The 27,758-nt window shown below is 37.1% G+C and overlaps 3 protein-coding genes across 6 annotated transcripts in view; all 3 read right to left on the reverse strand.

Annotated features, from left to right (window-relative positions):
* The window catches only part of rnf19b (ring finger protein 19B), a 22,615-nt gene extending 20,754 nt beyond the window's left edge, over positions 1-1,861 (reverse strand). For 2 of the 3 annotated variants that reach the window (XM_016515251.1, XM_016515277.1), the window contains exon 1: positions 595-864. The gene's annotated coding sequence lies outside the window, so the exon portion shown is untranslated. Of the gene's footprint in view, positions 1-594; positions 865-1,590 lie in introns of those variants that run through there. The other variant, XM_016515260.1, reaches the window with a different exon arrangement.
* A 1,009-nt stretch (positions 1,862-2,870) lies between these two features.
* Positions 2,871-7,510, reverse strand: LOC107710539 (adenylate kinase 2, mitochondrial-like). Of its 2 annotated transcripts, XM_016515334.1 has the most exons (7): positions 7,316-7,510; positions 5,678-5,803; positions 5,447-5,557; positions 5,201-5,295; positions 3,927-3,999; positions 3,644-3,839; positions 2,871-3,080 (listed from the first exon to the last, which is right to left on the reverse strand). In XM_016515334.1, the coding sequence occupies exons 1-7, from the start codon at positions 7,412-7,414 to the stop codon at positions 3,073-3,075; spliced, it is 708 nt and encodes a 235-aa protein (XP_016370820.1). In that variant the 5' UTR covers positions 7,415-7,510; the 3' UTR covers positions 2,871-3,072. The 2 variants fall into 2 exon arrangements, with proteins under 2 accessions (XP_016370820.1, XP_016370813.1); XM_016515327.1 differs by lacking the exon at positions 2,871-3,080 and having other exon boundaries at positions 3,559-3,839.
* Positions 7,511-10,512: 3,002 nt separating this feature from the next.
* Positions 10,513-24,416, reverse strand: LOC107710628 (actin-binding protein anillin-like). The gene is made up of 24 exons (XM_016515459.1): positions 24,258-24,416; positions 23,057-23,207; positions 22,542-22,943; positions 21,055-21,826; positions 20,805-20,973; positions 20,613-20,717; positions 20,007-20,115; positions 19,505-19,591; positions 18,887-19,104; positions 18,650-18,804; positions 18,411-18,555; positions 17,567-17,702; positions 17,287-17,475; positions 17,067-17,193; positions 16,930-16,978; positions 16,773-16,826; positions 16,322-16,354; positions 15,076-15,097; positions 14,876-14,988; positions 13,305-13,358; positions 12,022-12,108; positions 11,737-11,844; positions 11,490-11,662; positions 10,513-11,405 (listed from the first exon to the last, which is right to left on the reverse strand). Exons 1-24 carry the CDS (start codon positions 24,273-24,275, stop codon positions 11,291-11,293), a joined length of 3,591 nt encoding a protein of 1,196 aa, XP_016370945.1. The 5' UTR covers positions 24,276-24,416; the 3' UTR covers positions 10,513-11,290.
* Positions 24,417-27,758: the final 3,342 nt, after the last annotated feature.

Consider the following 27,758-nt stretch of genomic DNA (forward strand, 5'->3'; position numbering starts at 1 on the left):
AAATATTATACGTACACTTATACGTACACACACACACACACAGTCTGGTTCACTATTCTTGTAGGGACTCTCCATAGGCGTAATGGTTTTTATACTGTTCAAACTGTATTTTCTATCACCCTACACCAACCCTACACCTAAACCTACCCCTCACAGGAAACTTTCTGCATTTTTACATTATCAAAAAAACTAATTCTGTATGATTTATAAGCTTTTGTACACATGGAGAGACCTCAATCTAGGTCCCCACGGTGACACAAGTCCCCATGAGTTGGTGTGTATTCAGGTTTAAGTCCCCACTAGTGTAGAAAAACCTGTACACATACACACACACACACACACACACACACACACACACTAAACTGTCCCTAAACAGTTAAATATTAGCTTGTCTCCAGCCTAGTTTGAGCGTAACTAATGAAACAACTAAATCAGCAATGTACACAATATAGCTGGTCCAAGTGGCCTGTCACCAAACTGGGATGTGAACTATCGCACAATAATATCAAAACACTTTGACAACATAATTGTATTTTAAAATCATAGACGCTCAAGACAAAAGCGCAACCATGACGACAGATCTGTCGCGCTTACCGTACAGATGGATCTGATAGTACTGAAAGCAAGTGAAGCAGAATAGGGCGGAACGCAGTGAGCTTTGGTGCTAACGTTACACCATGTCCATTAACCAACTGTCCAGTAAATCTGACTAATCTCAACCTAGAGGGATCCGCTACTACATTCCCCGAGAATCAGCCCGAGGGGAAGATGTCAGCCCTTTTTTCCCTGCCCTGTACTCTATACTGCTCAGATTATGTCCGCAGCTTGATTCTCTTTTCCATTTACGTCACCGAGTCGGAAACCCCGCCCACTGACGTCACCTCGAAACGGAAATGGACTCGCTTCTCATTGCCAGGAACAAAGTTCTGTTTAATAAGACACGTCCTTCGAATGTATATTCAAAATATTTTGTGTATTATTATTACTACAAAATATTATACGTACACACACACACACACACACACACACACAGTCTGGTTCACTATTCTTGTAGGGACTCTCCATAGGCGTAATGGTTTTTATACTGTTCAAACTGTATTTTCTATCACCCTACACCAACCCTACACCTAAACCTACCCCTCACAGGAAACTTTCTGCATTTTTACATTATCAAAAAAACTAATTCTGTATGATTTATAAGCTTTTGTACACATGGAGAGACCTCAATCTAGGTCCCCACGGTGACACAAGTCCCCATGAGTTGGTGTGTATTCAGGTTTAAGTCCCCACTAGTGTAGAAAAACCTGTACACATACACACACACACACACACACACACACACACACACACACACTAAACTGTCCCTAAACAGTTAAATATTAGCTTGTCTCCAGCCTAGTTTGAGCGTAACTAATGAAACAACTAAATCAGCAATGTACACAATATAGCTAGTCCAAGTGGCCTGTCACCAAACTGGGATGTGAACTATCGCACAATAATATCAAAACACTTTGACAACATAATTGTATTTTAAAATCATAGACGCTCAAGACAAAAGCGCAACCATGACGACAGATCTGTCGCGCTTACCGTACAGATGGATCTGATAGTACTGAAAGCAAGTGAAGCAGAATAGGGCGGAACGCAGTGAGCTTTGGTGCTAACGTTACACCATGTCCATTAACCAACTGTCCAGTAAATCTGACTAATCTCAACCTAGAGGGATCCGCTACTACATTCCCCGAGAATCAGCCCGAGGGGAAGATGTCAGCCCTTTTTTCCCTGCCCTGTACTCTATACTGCTCAGATTATGTCCGCAGCTTGATTCTCTTTTCCATTTACGTCACCGAGTCGGAAACCCCGCCCACTGACGTCACCTCGAAACGGAAATGGACTCGCTTCTCATTGCCAGGAACAAAGTTCTGTTTAATAAGACACGTCCTTCGAATGTATATTCAAAATATTTTGTGTATTATTATTACTACAGTTCAGTGACAAACACGGAAAATTATTTAAATAAGGTGATCTAAAACAGTGGGACTGGGGTCCAATATGTTTTTAAATTATTTAAATGTACATTAATGTATTCTTATTTAAATTGCTAGAAACACTAAAAAAAACAAAACAAAGACGTACAACGTTAAACTTACATTATTTTGAGTTTATTATTATTTCAACCATAGAAACTTATTAGCCTATTAGACAGGAAGGCCTAATAATTTTCTTGGAGGGTTTAGAACAACTGATTTAAAACTCTTAGCTTCTAATACAAACAATATATATAGAAAGTGTATATTCTTGAAATAGGTTTAATTCTAGGGTTCCCACACTTTTGACCAAAAGGTTTTCTCTGATTTTTCCAGTTGTCTGTGATTATAGTATAAACATTTTTTAAAAACATTTATGGTTTTTGATTCAGAACATTTCACTGAATCATTCAAACCAGTATGTGAGCCAGGTTGACAGATATATTGAGAAAAAATATATATATTCAATACGCACGTAAAAAAAACGTTAAAAAAAAAACTGCTTAAAAGCACTATCTAGCAATATTGATTAAACATTTTAAATCAGAGCATATCGAGAAAACAAATGTTTATAAAAATTTCCATGACATGTCTAGATTTGGAAAAACCAATTTCAAAATTCCCTGATCTGTCTAGGTTGTCTATGACCAGGGGAACCCTGTAATGCACGTCATACCCTGTTCAGCGGATGCACTAAGAAATCACTTCCCTTTTTTTTTTTTTTTTTGCTCTCAATTATTATCATTGTATTTTTGTCTCACAAACTTCTGAAAAGGTTTTCAAAGTAACACCCAATTAAGAAGAGGATGTAAAATCCAGCACTGGGACAGTAATACAGAAACACAAAGAATCGACCTCGTCATGTAAGGTAGTAGAAAATAGTCTCCCATGTTTATTGGAGGAAATCAACTGGGTTTCAGTTAAATCTGTGTTCATTACAAAACACATTCACTACATGGCATGATCAAAATAAACATCTGAGACACTTCCAGCTCCCCCTTTCCCCCATCCATTATTTTCACATCTGGATGGGAGAAACTGGATTTCATACAGCTGCAGAAAAAAGAAAAAAAAGTGCACAAGTAAATTAATGACTCAATTCAGGACATTAATTAATAAATATTAGCTAAGCAATTAATAAAAAAAAAGCTTTTTCCATTCAGCAATTAAACCAAGCATTCACATGACCTCTACTGGATCTCATGCATTACTACAAGATCTACCAGAAAGTCTTAAGAATGATCACATTTCACTCTGGAAATAGTGAACTAGTGCAAATGACATAACCATACCTTTTTACAGGTGTCTGGTTAGAGCAAAACATGCTTTCATTATATAGAAGCTTATAACCAAATTAATTAGTATTAAAACTTCTATATTATTTTAATCAATGAGGCATTACAATAAGCTTGGGTTCACCATTCAGCGTTTAATATTTCATAGGTTTTTTTTGTCAAAAGAGTTCCGTTACCCATTGTACAATAGCCAGCAGATGAATCAAAATCATGTCTAAAGACAAACTCACAAGACATAAAGGGAATCAAATAGGGTTTATAATGCATACAAGAAAAGAGTGGATGTAGAGATGATTCAGACAAAATAAACAAGATCTTTACAGGTAGCAGCAGAGAAGGCAGCAAGGATGGAGGCAAAGACGAGGTTGGGGGACTGAGAAGCATCAACAGCAGTGTGGAGGCCGCGGGCACTGTAGTACTGCACTAGAGGGGCCGTCTGCTTGTGATAGGACTCTAGTCGGGAGCACAGAGTGGTCTCGTTGTCATCACTGCGGCGAATAAGAGGCTCCCCAGTCACCTGTGGATATATGGATCAAACCAAACCTTTACAACAATGCTCATAGCTGCCCTGCTAATAAGAACAACACGGTTTTTGTTTTCTCACATCATCCTTCATTGGCTCTTTGGGAGGGTTGAACTCTTCATGGTAAGATCGGCCACTGGGCTGGTGAATGAGCCTGAGGAATGAAATGAATTATGTTCAGCAAAGTATATTTATTTTGTTACTGTACTTTAGTACATGTTCAGGTATCTGTACTTTTTATTTTGAGAAACTTTTACTTTACTACATTTCAAACTAGCATAAAATCATACTTTTTACTCTACTGCATTTCATAAAAAACATAGCGTTCCTCATTCTCTTGAACTGAATAAATTGCCACCCGCTCTGAGTGGCGTTACTTAGGCCAAAATTTAGTATCGTTTATTGTAAAATAAAATCATATAGAGGTTATGACAGCCTATTCAAATGCTTGAATGTGGACTTGAATGCAATAATAATAAGAAAGGTTTCTTGAATAGCAAACCAGCTTATTAGAATGATTTCTGAAGGATCATGAGACACTGAAGACTGGAGTAACGGCTGCTGAAAATGAAGGAAAATAATGCTAATAATGCCCATGCATCTTCCCGCTGATGTAGCAGTTTCAAATGGTATGAAACTCAAATATTTGCATAGCGTTCCTCTTAAAATGTGAACACATTTTTCCACATGTGATGTCTGTACACTGTATTTTTATACTATTTATTGCCATATATTTGCACCAATTTTTTAAAATACTATATGGCATCCTTTTACATGTTTGCACACGCCATACATTTGTGTAACTCACACTGATATTTTAGTATATTTAAATGTAATGTTTTTATACTGTATAGTATTTTTTGGATAACAATTTTTGCTTATTTGCAGATCAATAAATAATAAATGTCTGCACTAATCTTTCTTATTAGTGCTGACTAATCTGTCTAGTGCAGGCTAGAATTAATAAACATGGCTGGTTATTGTGCTTTTACTCAAGTACTTGATTTGTGTATTTTCTCCACTACTGTTTGTTAAATTTAAACAAGAGTCTCACTGTCATGCTTTACAATTAAAAGCAAGGAGGAAGTAAGGAGGCACACTTCCTTTTTAAGCTGCAATCAAAACTACTCAAGGAAAAATTTCCTGCCACCACCTCCATTAAGGATAACAGAAACAAAAGTGTTTGACAGCTACTATGCCCTACCTAAAAAACATGTCTTCTCTTATTCCAGAAATGAGTGACATCTTTTCAGTATATTCCTTATTCATTCAATTAAACTGAGCTAATAGAAAGCATTAGTGGTAGTGGGCTACTACACAATGCTTTCAATTTACAGGACCCTTCATCTTTATACCTCCCACAGATCCTGCGCACTAGCAGAGAGTCATCAACAGAGAATTCAACCACAGAGTCCAGTTTCTCATCACGCTTCTCCAAAAGGCCGTCCAGCTAGAAATGAGAAAGAGAGAGATACAGGTTGACAGATGCATTATTGTGATCAGAACTTGGCGACAGAGGATTCTGCACCCTTTTTATTATTAAAGATTACAGATGTATCACAGACACATATGGAGGGTCAGTTGTTTACAGAAGTCCTCACCATTTCTGCTTGCTTGACGGTGCGGGGGAAACCGTCCAGCAGGAATCCATTCTTGCATGCAGGCGCGTCCAGGTTGTTTTCAATGAGCTCCACCACCATCTCATCACTCACCTAAAGGAAAGATGACAAAACTTTCAAAAGATTCAGGACTTTATCCCTCCAACCAAAAATACACATTGGGGAGGAACAAATATTAAAATATATAAAAACTAGAACATCTATTAATTTTACCAGTTTGCCGGCATCCATGGTTTCCTTAAGCCGCTGACCGAGCTCTGAGCCAGATGCCACCATGGCCCTCAGCATGTCCCCAGTAGCTAAATGACACACACAGTACTTCTCTGCAAGCTTGGGTGCCTGTGGAGGCCGAAATGAAAAAAAAAGAAAAAAGGAATTAACCCAGAAACAACAACAAAATGATCAGAGACATTACATAAAATAACATTTAAAATATAAGGAAAGCCAAACGCTTCTTCATCTAACAACCTGTCATGAGGAACAATTAATCCATATACTTAAAATTTATGTGCAACATTTGTCTTGAAATAGACAAATAAAACAAAAAACAACCATTCAAAAAATTGGGGTCCGTAAGATTTTTTTAAAGATAGAAATTAACGGCTTTTTCAGCAAGTATGCAATAACATTGATCAAATGTGACAGTAAAGACTTTTACACTGCTACAAAAAGTCTATAAAAAAAACACTGTTTTGACTTTTCTATTCATAAAAGAATTAAAAAGAAATATGTATCACAGTTTCCACATAAAAATATTAAGCAGCACAACTGTTTTTAACATGGATAATAATAAGAAATGATTTTTGAACTGCAAATCAGTATATCAGAATGATTTCTGAAGGATCATGTGACACTGAATACTGGAGTAATGACGCTGAAAATTCAGCTTTTCCGTCGCAGGAATAAATTACATTTTAAAATATATTAAAATAGAAAACAGTTACTTAGAATTGTAATAATATAGAGCAAATAAATGCAGTCTTGGTGAGCATAAGAGACTTCTTTTGAAAACCAATGGTAGTGTTTGTATGAACAAAACTATAAAACCAATTACTATTCTGCTGCTGCAACCACATTCATAAGCACAAGTTTTAATGGTTTTACTGGCATTCAAAATGTGCAGCAAATATTGCTTAATAACAGCAAGCAGTAATACAAACCAAGCTGACTGATCTGTAAGCTGATGAGCCTATTCTTTATGATCTGTTGAGTGAGTTACACTGTCACCCAACAGGACAGAAAGGTCTACAACTTTCCCAGTGGTCAACAATTCACGAGTATTATTTGTCACATCAGCTAAACTGAGTGACATGGATATTAAATAATCATTCCATATTTGAAATGAATGAATAATCTGATCAGAAAGCATCCGATAAAGCCCAGGGCAACAGGTGTTAAAGAGACAGGAACACTTAGTGACGGTTTAAATGGTATAACGTTTGGTTTAGTACAGTTAAACCCAAAATGTATATTCTGACGTCATCTGTTCAAACTCATGTAATTCCAAACCTGTATGGTTTATTTCTTCAGTGGAACAAACACACACACACACACACACACACACACACACACACACAACATTCACCTTCACTCCAGTCCATAGAAAAAAAGACGTAATTAAAGTGAATGGTGACCGAAGCTGACATTTAACATTAACATTCTAGCATTGTGTCTACATCATTTCACTGAAAAAATAATTCCATACCGGTATGTAATAACATGAGGGTATGTAAATGACGACAGATTGTTTTTTTGGGTGAACGACCCCTTTACAACACAGTACTATCTATCCCGCTGCTGTCGGACAGTTTAATCAGAATGAGCCACGCGGCGCTTCGCATGAACTCTCACCTGTGTCCCCTTCCCCGCACCGGGTGGGCCGAGCAGAATGGCTCGAATGCCTTTCCTTACACCGGAGATGGTATCATCCGCTTGCGTGCTGGGGGCCATGGTTACAGGTTGTAAACGAACTAAAGACACTTCTCTCCACTCCACACTTCGCGTCCGCAAACTCACTCAGAAAGGAAGTGGTAACGCCTCCGTTTGCTGAGTATGGACTCAAAGTCCCGCCTCCCAGCACAAGGCCACCCATCTGATTGGCCAATGGCACGCCGTTTATCCACAGCGCGAGCTCATTGGATAAAATCGAATGCCTCCGTATCGTCTAAATCCGGGATTTGGCCTGAAAGTGACACATCGCGCATCAAGGAGATGTTAAAGTTTAGATAAGGCAAAACAAGATATCCGTATCTAAAATGACATATTAATATTTACATCACACTGTACAAAGGTTGTCATTCAGCTTTTGTTCTTCCGACTTTAACTTTATATTAACCACAGACCATAATTTAGAAGTACCGTCCTGGCCACCCTAAAATGAATTTAACGAACTTTGTACTTTTTTCAATAGTTTAATATCTATAATTTTAAACGATCTATCATTTTATTATAATTTCTGGATCTTACTTTTTTTTATAATTTTTTATTATAAATAGTATTAGCATTATTTATAAATATTTTGAATAATCTGGTATCTTTATATTTTCACTTTTCATTTTAATGTTAAGGTAATGTTTTGCTTTATACTTGTTTAGCTTTTATTTATTTTTTATTTCAGCTTTAGTAATTATAGTACTTTTACTATACTATAGTGCTATAGACTTTAATTTCAGTTAGTTGACTAGATATTAGTGTTGTAGTCAAGACCACCTAAACTGAGACCAAGACCAAACCAGCACTTAATCTGAAAGATCCGCATTTACTGCCTGTAAATGTCTTATATTTAATCAATAATTAGAATAATAGGACACTATAGACCTGTTACCAATCAAATGAAATTACTAACAACAAAATTCATCTTTGCACTGCAGAAGCGGCACAGAAGTAGCATCTGAATTGGTACAATTACAACTGCATAAATATTGTTGAGATTAATGTTCCGTGGTTCAGTGGTAGAGCATTGCGTTAGCAGCGCAAAAGGTCGTGGGTTCAATTCCCAGGGAACACACATACTGGTAAAAAATGTATAGCATGAATGCACTGTAAGTGGCTTTGGATAAAAGCGTCTGCTAAATGGAAAAATAAAATGATACTTTTAAATATTACATTAAAACTGCCAGTAGGCTAAGTGGCGGCTTGTGTTCTGCAGTGAGGGGCTACTGGGCAAATCACTTAATGAGTGAGTGAGAATCATTTATTCAACCGATTCGCTCAAAGCAGCCGATTCATTCTGTAACGAAATACAGCTTTGAGTGTCTCAGAAACGCACAACAGATCTGCTATGGATTTGTTTGTTACTATTTTCGTTGACGAAATAGCAAAAACTTGAGTTTAAAATGTAATTCACTTAATAGTACCTTTTTTTTGTTGAACGTTTGTATAAAATCAATGTTTTCAATCTTGCTCATATTCGCGAAAACAGCTCTATTGTTCTTGTGATATTAATTATACCATGCGTTATAATATAAAAAGATCTCATACAAGTTCTTTTCCTGCAATCATATTTTGATTTTTTGGGGCATTTGTAATAATTTTAGTGAATTTTTTTACTATTCCCCATTAAATTACTGCACAAGCACAACAGTATAAAAAAATAATTTAGAAATAAGGTATTAATTGCATTTGAAGCAGGAATGTTTACATCCAGTCACATTGATGATGTTAACAAATAAATCAGACAATGCATGGGCAATTTAGTGATATCCCCACAGTTGTGGTCTTGAAATAAAATCCTGGGTCATCGGAGTCCGAGACCAAGACAAGAGAAGACCTTCAAAAATGGTCAAGTACTACACTACGAGGCATTTCTAATTATAAGTGTTTAAGTTCTTCATCTAATAGCTATATTTTATTTTAGATTTATTTTAACGAACAAAAACTATTTTAAATGGTTTGAACAATTACACTGTATTCAATTAAAGCAATAAGCCCCGTGAAGCCGTGGTTTACAGTGAATTTATAACAGCTAAGGGGCATGGTTACAACCCCCTTAGCTGTTATAAATTCACTGTAAACCATGGCTTGACGGGGCTTATTGCTTTTATAAAACGGTTAGTCCATATACGTAGTAAGGTTTCAAAAAATAAAACAGAGCAAATAAAGTGTAACGATATTAATAAAAACATTATTCTTCCGCCAAACAATGTAGGTCCTCAGAAACAGTTGTGGTTCCAACAAAGTGGTTGCAGAGCAACACACAAATGTAAACAAAGGTGTATGATTGTAGAGTAATTTACAACAGCTTCGAATGCGGCTCAACCAATCAGAATCAAGGACCGGAACTATCCGTTTTATAAGACATTTTATTCGTAAGTCATGAAAATGCCTTTAAGTAACAAGACTTTAGCATGTTACTTACTGTATCATACAGTAATAGTAATACTAAACATTCCTAGTCTAGCTAAACACATTGAGAAGATATAAGGCAGTTAAACAAAAAACATTAAAAAACTGATGACATGTTGTCAAAAGCTTATTTTATTGAAACTGCAGCTCTGTGATACATGGAAGCCACATTTGGAGTGTTTAAGATAACATAACACACAAAACAGCCATAACACTAAAGTGCCTTAAGATTGCTACAGTAGTAGGTGCTGAATTTTGGTATTGTGTATGAAATGGTTAAGAAATTAGTCTCAGTCAAGACAATGACATTTAGTGTAAATTTAAGCGTTGTAAGTGTCACTTATTCAAACACACATTTGGATATAGGTAAATGAATCTAAATTTAGTTAGAATCATTTAAAAAGTTATAAAATGTTCATTTAAAAGTTACAAAGCAAACATAAAAATATATGTAGAGAGCTTAGAAAATAGGGAATATGCATGATACATATTTCAACTCAGAATTATTGTGAAGTCATCTGGATCAAGCAAAGAATAAAAAACATGTCTTAGACCATTTTCCTTTTCAATAAAAAAGGGAAATTTCTATAGAAAATATCAATTACATTTGTATTCTTTTGAAGGCACATATACCTCATCAGTGTTATTGCAGAAACTGAGCTGAAAAGAGCTTTGGTGACAGGGAAAGGTGTCATTTTTTTAAAAATTGTATGCATTTTTTCAGCCACAGAAAGACCAACATTGGCCATAAATGTCCAAAAAAGGAGAGAAAAAAAAGCCCATTCCCTTTCATTATCCAAGTGAGCTCCCCACTGTTTACTTAAAGAAAATGATATATAAATATAAATTTCATAACTCTAATCTAACCAAACCCCCCAAAAAATAAAATTCTGATTCCTGGAACAGATGAGCAAAAATTTAAGTCATCCCTATAACAGTAAATATACAGATATAAAAACAGATCATGGGTTTTGGCAGTCCTTAATATGAAAATGAAATTTGTCACCACAAAGTACTGACATTAAATGTGTCGTTCATTTAAGGATTCAGGACATTGCCTCCTGTCTTGCTTGATGAATATTCTGAGAAATCTGACTACAGCAGGTATCTCAGCAGACAGCAGTCATGCAAAAGACATTTATACATATAAAAATTGACAGTCTAACAAAGCAAACACACTTTCATTAGTCTTCAAACAATCCTTGCTAAATTACAGACAAAAGTATCAAAAACATACCTGAAAACCCTTGTAAGGCAAAGCATTTTGTCCTTTAATTGAAATGTCTCTTAATTTATGGCTTTATTGAATTTTTTTTAATTTTTTTTACTTTCGTCAAATTTCTAACAACAAACTTGTAAAATGTATCTGTAAACACTGTGTAACTATGATGCCATATTGCACTTCCAAATCTGACATATACACAGTCAATGTGAAAGTCAGACTAGGATACTTTTGGCCCTTGGTGCCCGATGAGAGCAGCCTTACATGGGTTTATAGCATGAATCTGGCTGCCACATGCGCAGGTCTACCAAGATCTGGTTCAGCTTCTGCATCCACAGATTCCTCTCATCCTTAGTGTCGGCACTCAGCCAGTTCCTGCACATTACAAAGGGAAGTTCTGATTAGGACTTGAACTTCTCCATCAACGCACATGAATTGACATTGTTAATTGGGTCTTACTTTGTAACACACAGAGTGTCCTTGCACTGGCTGACCAGGGTCTCTCTGTCATCCTCCCTCTGTGGTCTCACAGTGATGAGCTCAAAGGTATTGGGCCGGGCACAGAACTCTCTGTTTGCCGGCTCCACTTTACGACTCGTACAGTTGGCAAGGTTAACGCGACCAATTGGATTCTGTGGGAAGAAGAATAACCTGTTAATTTTAATTAAGTGCATCTTAAAAATTAACAAAATTATAGTAGGCCTACCTTTCGTTTTTCATCATCAGGGTAGGTCCAAAAAGAGATGCAGTATCCTGAAAGGACACACCACCTCCTGTGCCAGGCTCCAAATCCACTGACATCCTCAAACATAGTCTGCAAATAAGAGACACCTTCACTAGCATCACACAAAACCGTCTTAGTATAAAAAGAAAGTGTTTAACAATGACTTCATGTTACTGATCTAGTTTTTCTAGCAATGCCTGGATATTTACTGGAAGGATAAGAAAAACTTATGTTCTAGCATTCTGCACTTTCAGTATAAAGACTCACCAGGAAGCCTCTTTCTTCTATCCGTGAGCCAACCTCGCACTGCATTTTCAGGTAAACGTGCCCCTCCAAAGGACAAAGGAAAGGTACCTGTAGCAAAACAGGACACTAAGGGCTGGAAGACAGACATATCCAAGAGAAGTATCGTTTACAGCAAGAGGGAGCCATAAATGCAGAAGCTACACATTTGCCTGAAGGAGTAACGAAAACAACTAGTATACACCCAAATACAAAGGCATTGATGTGCACACAAATTCAAACAATCGGCTTAAAGTGACCGTTAGTATCAAAGAAAAGACACCAAGCCTGGTTAGCCAAATACTCATACACACAACAACCCGTGTTACTAAACACAGAGCAAATATAGCAACCTTTTTGTGAAACATGTCACTGAGCAGCTCTCTTTCAACCCCTTCATATTTGATCTAAAAGAGAGAAATGACTGCATGTGAAAGAGTCTGGGATAAGCAAACGGCAGCACTGTGCAAGAAAAACAAGAGTAGTGTTAAAACTGTATTAAGCTGGTGTGAACACTAGTGCTGTGGTTAAACCTCGCTCTCTCTCTGATGTTAGCAAGCAACAGAGGGTATGCACTGACGTCACCTTCATGACAGAACACGCCCACACTCAAGTGGCAAAACACCCTGCAACTTGGCTGGACTCAGTGATCCACATCTTACAAAAAAAACTAACAAAAAATGGACATTGACATGTGGCCAAGTATAGGGTTTCCTGACATTTAGATTTACCCAATATGGATGCCAAAGAACTAAGCAAAGCTATACAAATCCTTCACACTTGATCTTCTAGACCAGTGGTCACCAACCTTTTTAGGCCCAAGATCCCTGACCTCGGCCTTTATGAAAGACAAGATCTACCTATTGAAGAATTGATAGAAAAAGACATCCCAGATTGTACTTCAAATTTGAGGCCTTTTACTTAGTATTTTAACTGGCACTGCATTTTCAGGTATATGTGCCCCTCCAAAGGACAAAGGAAAGGTACCTGTAGCAAAACAGGACACTAAGGGCTGGAAGACAGACATATCCAAGAGAAGTATCGTTTACAGCAAGAGGGAGCCATAAATGCAGAAGCTACACATTTGCCTGAAGGAGTAACGAAAACAACTAGTATACACCCAAATACAAAGGCATTGATGTGCACACAAATTCAAACAATCGGCTTAAAGTGACCGTTAGTATCAAAGAAAAGACACCAAGCCTGGTTAGCCAAATACTCATACACACAACAACCCGTGTTACTAAACACAGAGCAAATATAGCAACCTTTTTGTGAAACATGTCACTGAGCAGCTCTCTTTCAACCCCTTCATATTTGATCTAAAAGAGAGAAATGACTGCATGTGAAAGAGTCTGGGATAAGCAAACGGCAGCACTGTGCAAGAAAAACAAGAGTAGTGTTAAAACTGTATTAAGCTGGTGTGAACACTAGTGCTGTGGTTAAACCTCGCTCTCTCTCTGATGTTAGCAAGCAACAGAGGGTATGCACTGACGTCACCTTCATGACAGAACACGCCCACACTCAAGTGGCAAAACACCCTGCAACTTGGCTGGACTCAGTGATCCACATCTTACAAAAAAAACTAACAAAAAATGGACATTGACATGTGGCCAAGTATAGGGTTTCCTGACATTTAGATTTACCCAATATGGATGCCAAAGAACTAAGCAAAGCTATACAAATCCTTCACACTTGATCTTCTAGACCAGTGGTCACCAACCTTTTTAGGCCCAAGATCCCTGACCTCGGCCTTTATGAAAGACAAGATCTACCTATTGAAGAATTGATAGAAAAAGACATCCCAGATTGTACTTCAAATTTGAGGCCTTTTACTTAGTATTTTAATTAGTGATGCACCGATCATAGCCGATTCAGAATTCAGATTTTCTTTTCGTTAAAACTGTATTAAGCTGGTGTGAACACTAGTGCTGTGGTTAAACCTCGCTCTCTCTCTGATGTTAGCAAGCAACAGAGGGTATGCATTGACGTCACCTTCATGACAGAACACGACCACACTCAGTGGCAAAACACCCTGCAACTTGGCTGGACTCAGTGATCCACATCTTACAAAAAAAACTAACAAAAAATGGACATTGACATGTGGCCAAGTATAGGGTTTCCTGACATTTAGATTTACCCAATATGGATGCCAAAGAACTAAGCAAAGCTATACAAATCCTTCACACTTGATCTTCTAGACCAGTGGTCACCAACCTTTTTAGGCCCAAGATCCCTGACCTCGGCCTTTATGAAAGACAAGATCTACCTATTGAAGAATTGATAGCGATCGACGGGTTGGAGACCACTGTTCTAGACAATGCTATAAATACAATACAGCTAACCTTAGATCTAAATCTGGACGATCACTTACATGATTGTTATATATTGTCATTTCACCCAACTATAAAACTTGTTAAAGGCATTACAGAAATAACATTAGGAGTTTCTGTAAAGCTGCTTTTTTGTATTAATTTGTGAAGCGCTGTATTGTGCAAAAATCAAAGTGATGAGAACACCAAAGGATATTCTGGTTGTTTCAATATATTTAGTAAACACTTTTATCTGCACAACTGTCAGATGATACAGAGTTCAGCAATGTAAATCTAGTTAAGAACTCCACTGATTGTATCAGTCGCATTCAAGTTGAACACCACGTTATGTTGCTACAGTCTTTCTGCCACTCACTGGGCGCAACCGCAGTGACTTACACCTACTGTGACGTCATGTGCATACCCTCTATACATCCAGTGCATTTCGCCAGGTGATGGTGTTAGTATCGTTTGATTTGTGGAACAGTTATGATGATATAGAGATAGACGCAAAGGCAGGAATGTACCTTCTCCAGCAGGAAGTTGTTTTTCCCAATAGAGGCTAGAGTTAGCTTGTGTGATCCTACAAGTACAAAGCTACTGGTGCGCACTGCGTTTGGACCACCGGGGCTAGCCACAACTGAAAATGAAGAAACTAATTTAACAAACAAACAAATTGAAAATGTTAGTTGAACTGAAATGCTTTTAAAAGCTCATTAATACTCACCAGGTGTTTGGAGGTTGCTCTTCTATAATACATAAATGGAGAGGACAAAAAAAAGTACCAGAACTTTACATGTTTATATTGTTTATAACGAATTAATGTTAAAGTACTGTATTACATATACAATATTACATTACAAATGAGAAATCATGCAAGAGGTTCTGCATAATAAAACCTCAAACCAAGATCAAAGTCAGGGTGTGGATTTTTTCCCAGAGGAAGAATGAATTTGGCCTTAAAAACAGATTTTTGATCATTTTGCAGCAGTCTACAGGTTTCACTGATTATTGATAAATGTGTTTACAACATGAGTTAGTTTTTCCATTTTCTTTTGAGCATCATTTTCATCTGGACATAAAGACAGAGTGTCTTTATATAATAACAGTGTAACTGTAGTGATATATGGAATAATGATTCTGAGACCTTCAGAAATCATTCTAATATGCTAATTTGGTACTCAAGAAACATTTCTTATTATCATCAGTGTTGAAAACAACTGTGCTGCTTAATATTTTTGTGGAACCCCTAATACAGTTTTTTTATGATTCATTGATTAATAGAAAAAAAGAAAGAAAAAAAAAACGAACAGCTTTTTGTAATTGTAAAATGTCACTTTTACAATGTTACAGATTCACCTTTGATCAATTTAGTGTATACATGCTGAATAAAACTAGAGAAAAAAAATTCACCCCTTTTGACCAGTAGTGTGTGTTGAAGTTTAAGCGAACAGACTACTTACAGAGATAGCAAGGAACCTTTTTGGTGTGATAGCCTGTAGAGATAAAATTTTATTTCAGAGTAAAATACAGTGAACAATAAATATAACAGCTTATTATACACAAACACAGCACTGCTGAGTACTACGGAGACAAAAGGTCTTTTTAGTTAAGGAATGAATAAAAAATACCCTTCACCGTGCACTTTGTTCAGACTGACAATTCTACACATTAAAAACACTTGCTTAAAATCTAAGAAACATTTCTTATTATCATCAGTGTTGAAAACAACTGTGCTGCTTAATATTTTTGTGGAACCCCTAATACAGTTTTTTTATGATTCATTGATTAATAGAAAAAAAGAAAAAAAAACCGAACAGCTTTTTGTAACATTGTAAAATGTCACTTTTACAATGTTACAGATTCACCTTTGATCAATTTAGTGTATACTTGCTGAATAAAACTATAGAAAAAAAAATTCACCCCTTTTGACCAGTAGTGTGTGTTGAAGTTTAAGCGAACAGACTACTTACAGAGATAGCAAGGAACCTTTTTGGTGTGATAGCCTGTAGAGATAAAATTTTATTTCAGAGTAAAATACAGTGAACAATACTTATAACAGCTTATTATACACAAACACAGCACTGCTGAGTACTACGGAGACAAAAGGTCTTTTTAGTTAAGGAATGAATAAAAAATACCCTTCACCGTGCACTTTGTTCAGACTGACAATTCTACACATTAAAAACACTTGCTTAAAATCTAACCAACTGCTTGCACACCAGCAAGTGATATTTTGAAACAAACCATACCAACAAGCATGCTTCCATGTCATGGAAATGCCTCAGGAGAATCTGGACACACTGATTGCTGCTCTTTAGATTAGCCATTCATTAAAACTTAGTAAGCTGTTAGTGTTACACACTTACACTTCCTTGTATACTGAATCATTTTAATGTATTACGTCTAAGACTAAGAGTCTACCTTTGACTTGTTGGGCTTTTTCCTCTTGTCAGGGTTCAGCTCCCGTTTCTGAACCTAAGAGAAAAACTAACTTTTACTAAATCTCTTTTATAAAGGTTTAATTTGCATTCAAAAGGCATGCATTTCACTTGAAAGCAAATTAAAAAGCTGTACTTACAAAACAGTACACCTCAATATCAATCTCAAAGTCATTAGAGACATCAGACCTGCACATCAAGCAATATATTAATATGATAAACACTACACTGAGGTGATAGGGATGTCAAGAGTGGCTTGATGGGAAATGACACTTACAAAGTGAATTTGGTGGAGAAGGTCAAAGCATCGCCACTTAGACCAGTGCGTGTGCTTGCAAGAGGAGTCGCCACGGTGTTCTCAGCTCCAGCACGGATCATCACAAAGAAGTAATGGTTTCCACATTCTTACGTGAAAATTACGACATGAGTGAATTTCTGATTGGACATGAAGGTGCCAAACAAGAAGTATCTATATATAAATACAGAAGCATTCTCACCAGGCTTGTTGGCAGAAGAACAGATAAAGTCAGCCTTCAGAGGGAGCCGCAGCTCCAGCAGTGAGATGGACCCTTTAGAAGCAGGTAAACCCATATCCACCTGGGCACTGCTTGTGCTTTTCTTCTGGGCTGTTGGACCTTCTGCTTTTAACTGGTCCAAATCAGCCTTCAGGGCGGCCCTCCTTTCGGCTGAGGTCGAACAAAAGTAGTCATTACTCCAAGTTTAAGAAATAATTCTGATATTCACCCGTGTAGTGCAAAAAGGAAAGTTATCACTTACTGGCAATAAGCAGCAGTCTCTCAGCCTCAGCCTCCACTTGAGATCCTTTCCCATGTTCTTCATCTGTGCAGCAGTTGAGAGCCTGACTAGCCTGATGGATCACTGTCTGCTGCAGGTTCATCTCATTGGTCAACATCTGAGAGCACAACATGGCATCATAAACTCACTTCAGATCAAAGACAGTTCACTCACATTACTATGAATAGGAGAAACTGCAATGCGCAACAGGGCAAAATAAGTCCCATCTTCTAATTAAAAGAGCCAGTTGCCAATTGTTAAAGTCACTGCAGATGTTGTTAGAAGGTCTAGTTCCCATAGAGCCCTGTGACTCATTTGTGACTGCACATGCACACTGACAGGACCACCCTGAAATACACACTTTTGTGACGCCACTGGAGCATAAGAAACAACATTTATGGAACAGTTAATGTCAGATTTTATTGCTAATTTACTGTTAGTGTTATTTCAAGTCCATTTGCATTTCTAAATGTGGCAAGTCACTAAGCTAACAGGTGCCAGCACATAAAATATATACATTGCATACATTCTTCCATATATAGAAAAATATATCTTAATTTAATTTATACATTTCTCCTGCTATAGCTTGTTTTCATAATCTAGCTTTCTAATAAATCTGGCATTGTATACTACAAATATTGTTTGGCTCTGTGACGAATTGCTTATGTTCCACTATTTTAAATTGACTTCAGATAAAAGTGTCTGCTATACCCATAAATGTAAATATAAGGCATACATTACTCATTGCTAAAAAGTAAATGCATGATTTTAATTGACAGGGCCTAAAATAATAATAATAATAACAATTGAACATTTTTGAACAGACCTTCATTTTCTGCTTGATGTTGATGTGACTGGGGCTCCCATTGGTCTCCATTCTCTGAGACACATCCTCTTTCCTCACGATCACCTGTTTAACATGAGGTCTCTCTGACTCTGTCTTAACCCTTGTGGATCTGTAGGCATCAATGCTGAAATCAAACACAACCATGCATTAAATGCAAATCATACTCAACCAATCAGTTTGAATGTTGCTTTGAAAAGAGTCAATGATCAGATGCGCACCTGTAGAGAAGGTTCTGGTTTTGCTGCTCATCTATGACATTGATGCCGTCAGATGATCCAGCTCGTAACATGCGTGTCCTTTGGAACTTACTGGGCCTGGATACACTCTCAGGGGTGGAACTCTTCTCAATAAATGAGCTGGCAGGAGTCGATGTCTGGACCAAAATAAAAAAGTGAAACTGAGATGTATTCAGCATCATCACTGTTTAGCTAATGACTTACATCCTCAGGGCTCACCATAGGCTTTCTTTCTGGGCTCTTGACCACAGCTGCTACCGTCTCTGCAAGTGGAGCAAGGAGAGACATGGAGGAGATATTCAGAGCATCTTCTTCTGCATCCTCCTCATCACTTTTCTCCTTGCTCTCCTCCAGGACTCCATCAAACAGCTCATTTATCACCTCAGAGTTAACGGAACCATCCACGTTCATCTCAATCTCATGCACTTCATCTACTTCTACAATGTCAACAAGAACGTTCATTATCAAAAACATGTAATGGGAATTAGTGATATACGGTTTCAAAATATATTCATCATGATTTTGGTGGTAATAAAATTCAGAACAATTGTGAATATCATAATGAAAGTTCAAGAGATAATACAAAGTATAATTAATTGATACACAATAGATATTCAATATACAAGATACATAATTATTATTTTAAAAAGGCTAAATAACATCTAGATATGATCACCCAGCCCTACATATACAACAAAAAAGCAAAAAATATTTTATTAGTCTGGTCTTTTGTCACTAAAGAGTGCGAAACAAAACATTTTAAATTGTTAAAGCAAATAACACCTCAATATGAAGAAAGCAAACAGTCTATAGTACAACTGATTTTTTCCCCCATACCTTTTACTTCCTCTTGCTCTTTCACTATAGGAATCTCTTCTTTAAATTCAACTTCCTTTGCAGGGCTTGGAAGAGCACACTCCTTCTCTAAAAGATGAAAATCTGTTTAACTACTCATATTCCAATAAACGTAAGGACCACTATAATGTTACTGTGAATAAAACGACATGAAAATGCAGCATATGGCAGATATGGCTAATTAACATAACTGAACAGAACAAAGAAAAATAACAGTGGAATGATGCTTTAGATCAGTGGTTCCCAACCCTGGTCCTGGAGGCACCTCAACACTGCACGTTTTGCATGTCTCCTTAATCAAACACACCTGATTCAGGTCATCAGCTCATTAGTAGAGACTCCAAGACCTGAAATTGGTGTGTCAGAGAAAGGAGACATGCAAAATGTGCAGTGCTGGGGTGCCTCCAGGACCAGGGTTGGGAACCACTGCTTTAGATTAGAAGAACACATTTAACTATATTATATGGTTTTTTAAATAAAATACCTTTTTCACTATATTTAGAAGGGCTGTTGAGTACTTCAGGCACTGGCGTAGAAGGCTCATAATCATGCACTGGCACAGAAGTCTGACTCTGTACAGACAGTTCAATTTCCTGAGGATAAAAAAACGGTTACATTAAGTAACATTCGTAATGTTCAATGTTTCAAGTTCTTTGGCTTCCCATTCCTTTCATAAAATTAAGTACTGGGTTTATAAAAGAGGCACAACAGACTTTAGAAAAATGAATAGTTCAAATCAAAGTCATCATTTATATTGGTATATTTCTCTTCAGTATCAATGTGATTAGTATTAGTAGCTTATTTTATTTGGGTTTGTCATGTCAGCTAAATGCAAAAATAAATAAATAAATATAAAATACAAAGAAAAGACAAATAAACTAAAATATAATTAAAAAGAGATAAGACAAAAAGATTGTGATATATATATATATATATATATAAAAGGAAAATGCTGCTTTCCTTCCTCTGTGGATTTCATATTGCTAAAACAGATTTTTCACACTATATATTATAGAAAAATATGGACTATCAATCAGATTGTGTAGCACTGTCCTATCTACATGCAGCAGCAGAAAACACGATAGCAAACCTTGTTTTCAGGGTCATTCTTGACCTTACTAAGATCCTCTTTGCTCCTCAACATGTTGCCTTTTTGAAATCGATTATGAATTTGTGCCAGTTCTGCCTCTCGCTCCTATTGATAAATAAATAAAAGATTAGTGCTGATGTTTCATATGCAATTCAACAAATATACCCTTTAATTAGTTAAGAGAATACATGCCATTTTCTGCTTCTGAGTAAGGACAGCTGTGGTAGAGGTGGCCTGGGCGCACCCCAGCCTCTCCTGGAGTAGCCTGGACTTGGGGGTGGCAGAGGGAGTAGCCCTAGAGAATAGTAGAGAATTCTGGTTGCGCTCCTGGCACCTTTCTCCAAAAATGACTTGACCCCTACTAAAAGGTCAACATAAGCAAACATAAGTTCACAGATGTACACTTCAATGTAGAAAAAAAAAATGAGCAGAAGAACTCTACTGACCAGTAGTTCCAGCTAGGTCTCTGTGCTGTATGAGTGTCGTGTGACTCGTGTCCTTGGTAAATCTCTCACGACTCTGATGTATGACAGTAACATCAGCAGTAGAAGAGGGTTTAGGTGTCAAAATTGGTTTTGCAGGGCTTGAATTAAGTGCTGCTCCAGAATTCAACTTAGATGGGCCCTGGTTCTTCAGGGGGCTCTGAGAGACATAACCTCTGTGGGGACTGGAGGAAGATGCTTTCAAAGATTTAAGTGGACTGGAGGGCTGAGTGGAGGAGTAAATCTTCAGTGGGCTGGAAACAGGAGAGGGATCTGCTTGAGCCAGTCTGGACTGAGGAAACTCGGTCTTCTGAGGACTAGGTGGAACCACTCTGGTTGACTTGACTGGAGAATAATACATAATAAAAAGGATAGAACAGAATCTGTTTTTGGCTTGACCCACCTGCTGACCGCTGTCAACAGACTTGTGTTGAGCTGGTTGGGCAGTCTGAGGTCGTTCCACAGCAGGACTTGGCTTGGAACTGTTGCTCGTCACTGTACTTACTGGTGGGCACACACAGGCCGTGCCAGGCTGTGGTTGTGCATTGTCCCGGGGAGGCGGCAGGTGTCCAAGGGCATCTTCCCAGGAACCAATTGTGGCAGCAAGGTTTGCCAGTCTACCCTTTCTTCCAACGGGGAGCTCAGAGTTTGTTGGAGTAGCAGGAGGGAGATCCACTTTGTGAGACTTCAGAGGAGATAAAACTACACTCTCTGGGATTGTTTCTGAGGTCCCTGAAAGCACAATTTTATGTTTAATACATAGTTAGATGCTTATTCATCACCCCAAGAGTCATATTATTAACTCCGATCACATATTGTCTATATTTTTGTCTTCTGGAGGACCTTAAATGTGTACTTGCACTTGATGTTAAAAACTAAAAACAGTACAATTTCAATAATTTGAAAGAGTGGTCAACAGGTTTTACAGTACTCGTCTATTTTAATTAAATGATACTCTTATTTATAATATTTTATTTCTTCAGAATATATAAAAACAGGAAATGTGGATTTTGAAATTCTGACTTCCATTAAAGGCTAGTGGTCAACTTATACAGCTTTTTTAATGGTTGATGGCAATATCTTAGAGAGCAGGGTAGCCAATGGACGATATAGAGCTGATGCATTTGATATCACACAATTCAATATTCAATAATACATTCATAACAATTACTGTAATTTGGAGAAGTTTGCTTATTTTCTGCCATGTTATATTTAAAAAGTATAGTATTTGCCTTTCTATTATTCTATTTCAGAACAGAAAAGCCAGATATCAGCCCTGGTGATATATCAGTCAACCTCTATTAATGGCACAAATGGCTGATGCAGTCGCTTCAAATACAGACCATTTAATCATCCTGAACCAATATATTGGGCTTATCGCTTTTAACTCAATATAATGAATGTAACCAAGTTATGTGCATTCAAGATCTGAGAGGGAGCTGCCTACCCTCAGAGTCCCAGTACTGCCTTTGCTCAGCCAGTCTCTGTAGTCGAGATCTCATGCTGGAGATGCCTGGGGTTGGTGCATCTTTCTGTGCCTCTTTGGCTCCATCTAGAGCAGCATGCTTATCTGTGCTTTTTGCTGGAGACTGAGGAGGGCGCATTAACTTTTCAGTGTCTGAAGGAGGTCGAGTGGGCAGCACCTCTGGTTCTGGTGTACAATGAGCAGACCTTTGCTCCATGGGCATGGGACGAGCACTGCTTGGCACCAGGGGTGGCTTCTTGTCCGTCATGGGCTCAGAGGCGGTCACATGCGGGGCCACTGGTTGTTTGTTTTCTTCTTCAGAAAGGAGAGCATTTTCATCTGAACAGCGACGCTTTGAGGGGGATGGGTTGGAAGAGGGAAGTGCTGTCCAAAAAGAAGAAAAACTTATTTAGGCTATAGAAGGAAAGTAATGAAACATCTAATGTTCATATGTCAATACAGGCATGCAACAAAATAACATTTCAACAAAACTGAACCTTTTTCAATGGTCGGCTCACTTATGACACTGTTTGTGTCTATCAGTGGCTCTCTTGTCCTTTTAGCCATTGGACGGTTGGCCGCCGTTGGTCTCTCCGCCATCTTCCTCTGCAGATTTTCTCTACGAGCACGTGTGCGCTCTAACAGTTTCTGAGTGAGCAAAATGACAAATTAGCATTGCAAAGTGCTCATTACATCACTAAGGCCTAAAGAGAAACAGATCTCTTAAAACACAATGTTTCAGTTCCTTTTTGCATGCATGGGCCCCATTTATCAGCGCGGCTCATCTTCTGAGTGTGAACAAACCAGTGGCTCATTCTAGCAGAACATCTCACACTCATGATTAACAGCCTTGTTACTGAGCAAGACCAAACACATTCCTGCAGTGTGGCTGTTGGTTGGCCACCTCCCAGGGAATGAGTGGAAATTTCAGTTAGTGAGGATTTCATGTCCATGCCATGGAATTTTGTCATGTGACCCAGCAGATGACTCCTATTGGCTACAGTCAAACCAGGCTTCCTGTATTCAACCAGCCACAAGTTATGGGCACAGCCCTGACAGCTTTTGCCCCCTCTATTCAAGTCTGATATTTAGATGGAGAAAGAGATTAAATTCAAATATAATAAGGACTGAAAGTACACTCCTTATTCAGGACCTACTTTGCATTTTGACACAAAAACGTTTAAAAAAACAACGGGCACCACTGATATTTACGGTCAGTTAAGCGCTGTAGATATAGAAATACAAAACAGACAAAACAATAAGATGTACTGGATGTTAAGAGATTTGAAATCACACACACATAACAGAATTTTTTTTTAAAAGGCAAGTATGACTGGCCCCAAAAACAATAAAAAAAGAAGAACAAATACATATCATATAATACATATTCAGCACGCTTGTTTAAATTCTGCTGAAATCTAGTAAAAGTAATGCTGGCTTTGCAAACGTTATATGCTAGATTCAAGTATCAAGTAGAGAAAAATTAGTTTTAACAAACGTTAAATGTAAATAAAAACTGCAAATCGAGATTTTATAAGCTAATACGTAAAACAATAAGTTAATTAGTAACGTCAGAAGGCAGAAATTTAATGCTATCTAAAGGTAATAGCAGCTGGTGCACAGTGGACCAGCGCTAGTTTATTTCAACACCTCCCTAATTAACTAACGATTAAATAAGCTGTCATAAAGGGCACTCACCTCCGTGAATGGGTCCATCCTGATATAGACTTAAATCAAAGCACAATCCTCTTTGTTTTTCTTCTTTATTTGTCTGATGAGGGAGTAAAAGTCTCTCCGCTCTCTCTCACGCCACACGCTCCTCAGCTGTTTTGAATTTTGAATTTAGCGCTTGCTCACTTCTCGCTGAAGCCAACGGTCGCGGACACGTCACTGCACACGAGCTACTCAGCCACGCCCACGCACTCACACCGTACAGTCTATGGTCGAGACTCGACAAAGCGCTCCCATTTAAAACCAGCGAAGGTGCACTATAGTTCAGTGAGTTTACTGATTTTTCATTATTTGCGTGTTCACTAAATCTAACAGCTCTTAGTGTTTACATTTCTAATTAAAAGTTTTTGGGTCTTTTTTTGTAGACGTTTTTGGTACTTTCTTTTGTGACACTGTTTGATGAGATTTAGGGCTATTATGTAACGTTTACGTTATAAACATAGACTGTAAAAAAACATAAACTGCATGCAGTTTGTTTAGGCCACCAGATAGTTAACATTTCATGTTCCTAACAATGTAAATCAGTTGAATAATTGTATTTTACATATGGATAAATGAAGACATCTACAAAGTGATGATTTTTTTTTATTATTATTAAATTGCAGCTGTTCAAAAGTTTGGGATCAGTAAGATTTTTAATGTGTTTTTCTGTTCATATAGCTGCATTTATTTGACCAAAAATACAGAAAAAATAGTAATATTGTAAAATATTATTACCATTTAAAATAATGGTTTTCTATTTTAATATTCTTTAAAATATAATTTATTCCTGTTATGCAAAGCTGATTTTTCATCACCATTACTCCAGTCTTCAGTGTCACATGATCCTTCAGAAATCATTCTAATATGCTGATTTATTATCAATATTGAAACAGTTGTGCTGCTTAATATTTGTTTGGAACCTGTGATACTTTTTTCAAGATTATTTGATGAATTAAATTAAACAGAACAGCATTTCATTAAAATAGAAATCTTTTCAAACAATATGTCTTTATTATCACTTTTTATCAATTTCACACACCTTGCTGAATAAAAGCATTCATTTCTTTCAAAAAAATAATAAAAATTACTGACCCCAAACTTTTGAAAGGTAGTGTATATTGTTACTAAAGATTTCTATTTTGAATAAATGCTGTTCTTTTTTAACTTTTTATTCATCAAAGAATCCTGAAAAATATTATAATCCTGAAAAATATTAAGCAGCAAAACTGTTTCAATATTGATAATAAATCAGCATATTAGAGTGATTTCTGAAGGATCATGTGACACTGAAGACTGGAGTAATGATGCTGAAAATTCAGCTTTGCATCACAGGAATAAATTATATTTTAAAGTATATTAATATAGAAAACAATTATTTTAATTTGCAATAATATTTCACAATATTACTGTATTTTCCCTGTATTTCTGATAAAATAAATGCAGATGAGCAGAAGAGACTTCTTAAACATTACAAATTTGACTGATTCCAAGTTTTGAACGGCAGTGTGTGTGTGTGTGTGTGTGTGTGTATATATATATATATATATATATATATTCATACATTTCTTTTTCATACAATTTATCAACATAAATTGGGTCTATTGAAGATTGACAGCTGATGTTACTCTCTGAAGAACATCATTAAAATTTAACAATACAAAATCAGTTGGCAGACGACTGCAGTTAAATGCTATTCTAACTTGTCATTATTCTCTAACCTCAACTACAACTGACACCTCACCAGCATGATCCAGCAGATGGCACTGCAGATAAAGACAGACCAGCCCAGACTTGTGCAATCTGGATAATCGGTATTACATCTTTGTACTACAATCACTTAAGAGACCAACACTTAAGTGCTGTGGTTTCCTATTTAATTAGATTATGCATTAGAACTCAACACCTAAATGATAAACTTAGGGGCGGTTTCCCAGACAGGGTTTAAATTAAATCTGGAGTATAGGCTTAATCTAGGATAGTTAATCATGGCTTTAAAAATGGCTTTTTGAAACACATATTAAATACAGATTAATAACTCCTGGAGTCCTGAACTAAAATAAACTAGATTAATTTAAAACCAGAATTAGCATGGCAGAGTTTGCCTGTAAAACATGGAATGAACCAAGCATATCCCCACACAAGGATAAAAAGTACTCCATGTGTACAATGAAATATACTGCTGTATCTTTAATGTTGTTGGCCTATTCGGAGGTCCGGGACATCTTGTTCAGAGAGATGGCATCATGGATTCTAGCAAACACATAAATTGACTCTGCTAGAAATCATATAATGGGCCTTGTTTGGATCTTCCATCAGGACAATGATCTAAAAAGACCATCAAAATCAACACAACAAATGGGCCACTGAGCACAAAATGAAGGTTCTGCCATGGTCATCCCAGTCCTCTGGTCGGAACCCTATAGAAAACGCAAGAGGAGAGTGTATCAACATAGACCTGGGAAACTTAAGGATCTGGATAGATAATGTACAGTATAATGGTCTCTTGTCAGGTGTTCTCCAAACTCATCAGGCATTATAGAAGAAGAGTATTAAATGAAGTAAAAGTATTAAATAAAAGGGTGCCATTAAATGTAGCCAGTGTGTATTAGAGAAAAACATTTCTTTCATAATGAGATTTCCCTTCCCTAGCATTTTACTTTTAGGGTTTTGTGAGTGTGTTTTATTATTTCTTTGGCTTCTTTGATCATATTTATTCTATATAAAGACTGAAAACAATGTTAATCTGAAGTTAAACCTGCCTCCTGGTAAGTTTAATTTAAGCCTCAATTTAGTCCTTTAGTAGCTCATTCAATTCTGGACTAGACTAAATCGAAGACTATTTAAAACCATGACAGAAAGCAGATTTCTGTTAATCTAGTTTAAAAGGCCATTTTAGGCTGCGTTTACACTGCAAGTCTTAATGCACAGATCCATCTTTTGACCATATCCGATTTTTTGGCACGTCTGTTTACATTCACTTTAGACACGACTGGTATCCGATATCTGTGTTTACAATAATTCCCACCCAAAGGGATTGTCTGCAGTGATCGCTTTACTATGCACATAGTAGACCCTCGGGTTTTAAATGGCCGTGCTATTAAAATTATTTATATAATTCACGTCGAATGGCCATTATTATTTGCCAGCATGGACAACGGCTGTCATGGATGTTTTGCAGCACAAAATCTGACTGAACGGATAAAGACCGGAAAATAACGGTAATTTTAATTTGTTAGACTATTTTATCTACAGCTCGTTAAAGGTAGAATTCTTTAGTGAAATAAAGTTTATATTTATTGAAATTAATTTGAATTAAGGGGAGAGAGAACGAACGAACGCATGCACCCACGTGCGAGTGAGCGATTGTGAAGCATTGCAAACAAGCTTGTCGGTTTAATTACAAAAACTGCTAAGTTATCACCTCATTGCTGAGAAATATATGTAGCTTTTAGCTGTTGTATTTTCAAAATTCACGGGGCGGGGGTT

Source organism: Sinocyclocheilus rhinocerous, unplaced genomic scaffold (genome assembly GCF_001515625.1).
Source record: "Sinocyclocheilus rhinocerous isolate Xijiao unplaced genomic scaffold, SAMN03320098_v1.1 scaffold492, whole genome shotgun sequence".
Lineage (NCBI taxonomy): Eukaryota > Metazoa > Chordata > Actinopteri > Cypriniformes > Cyprinidae > Sinocyclocheilus > Sinocyclocheilus rhinocerous.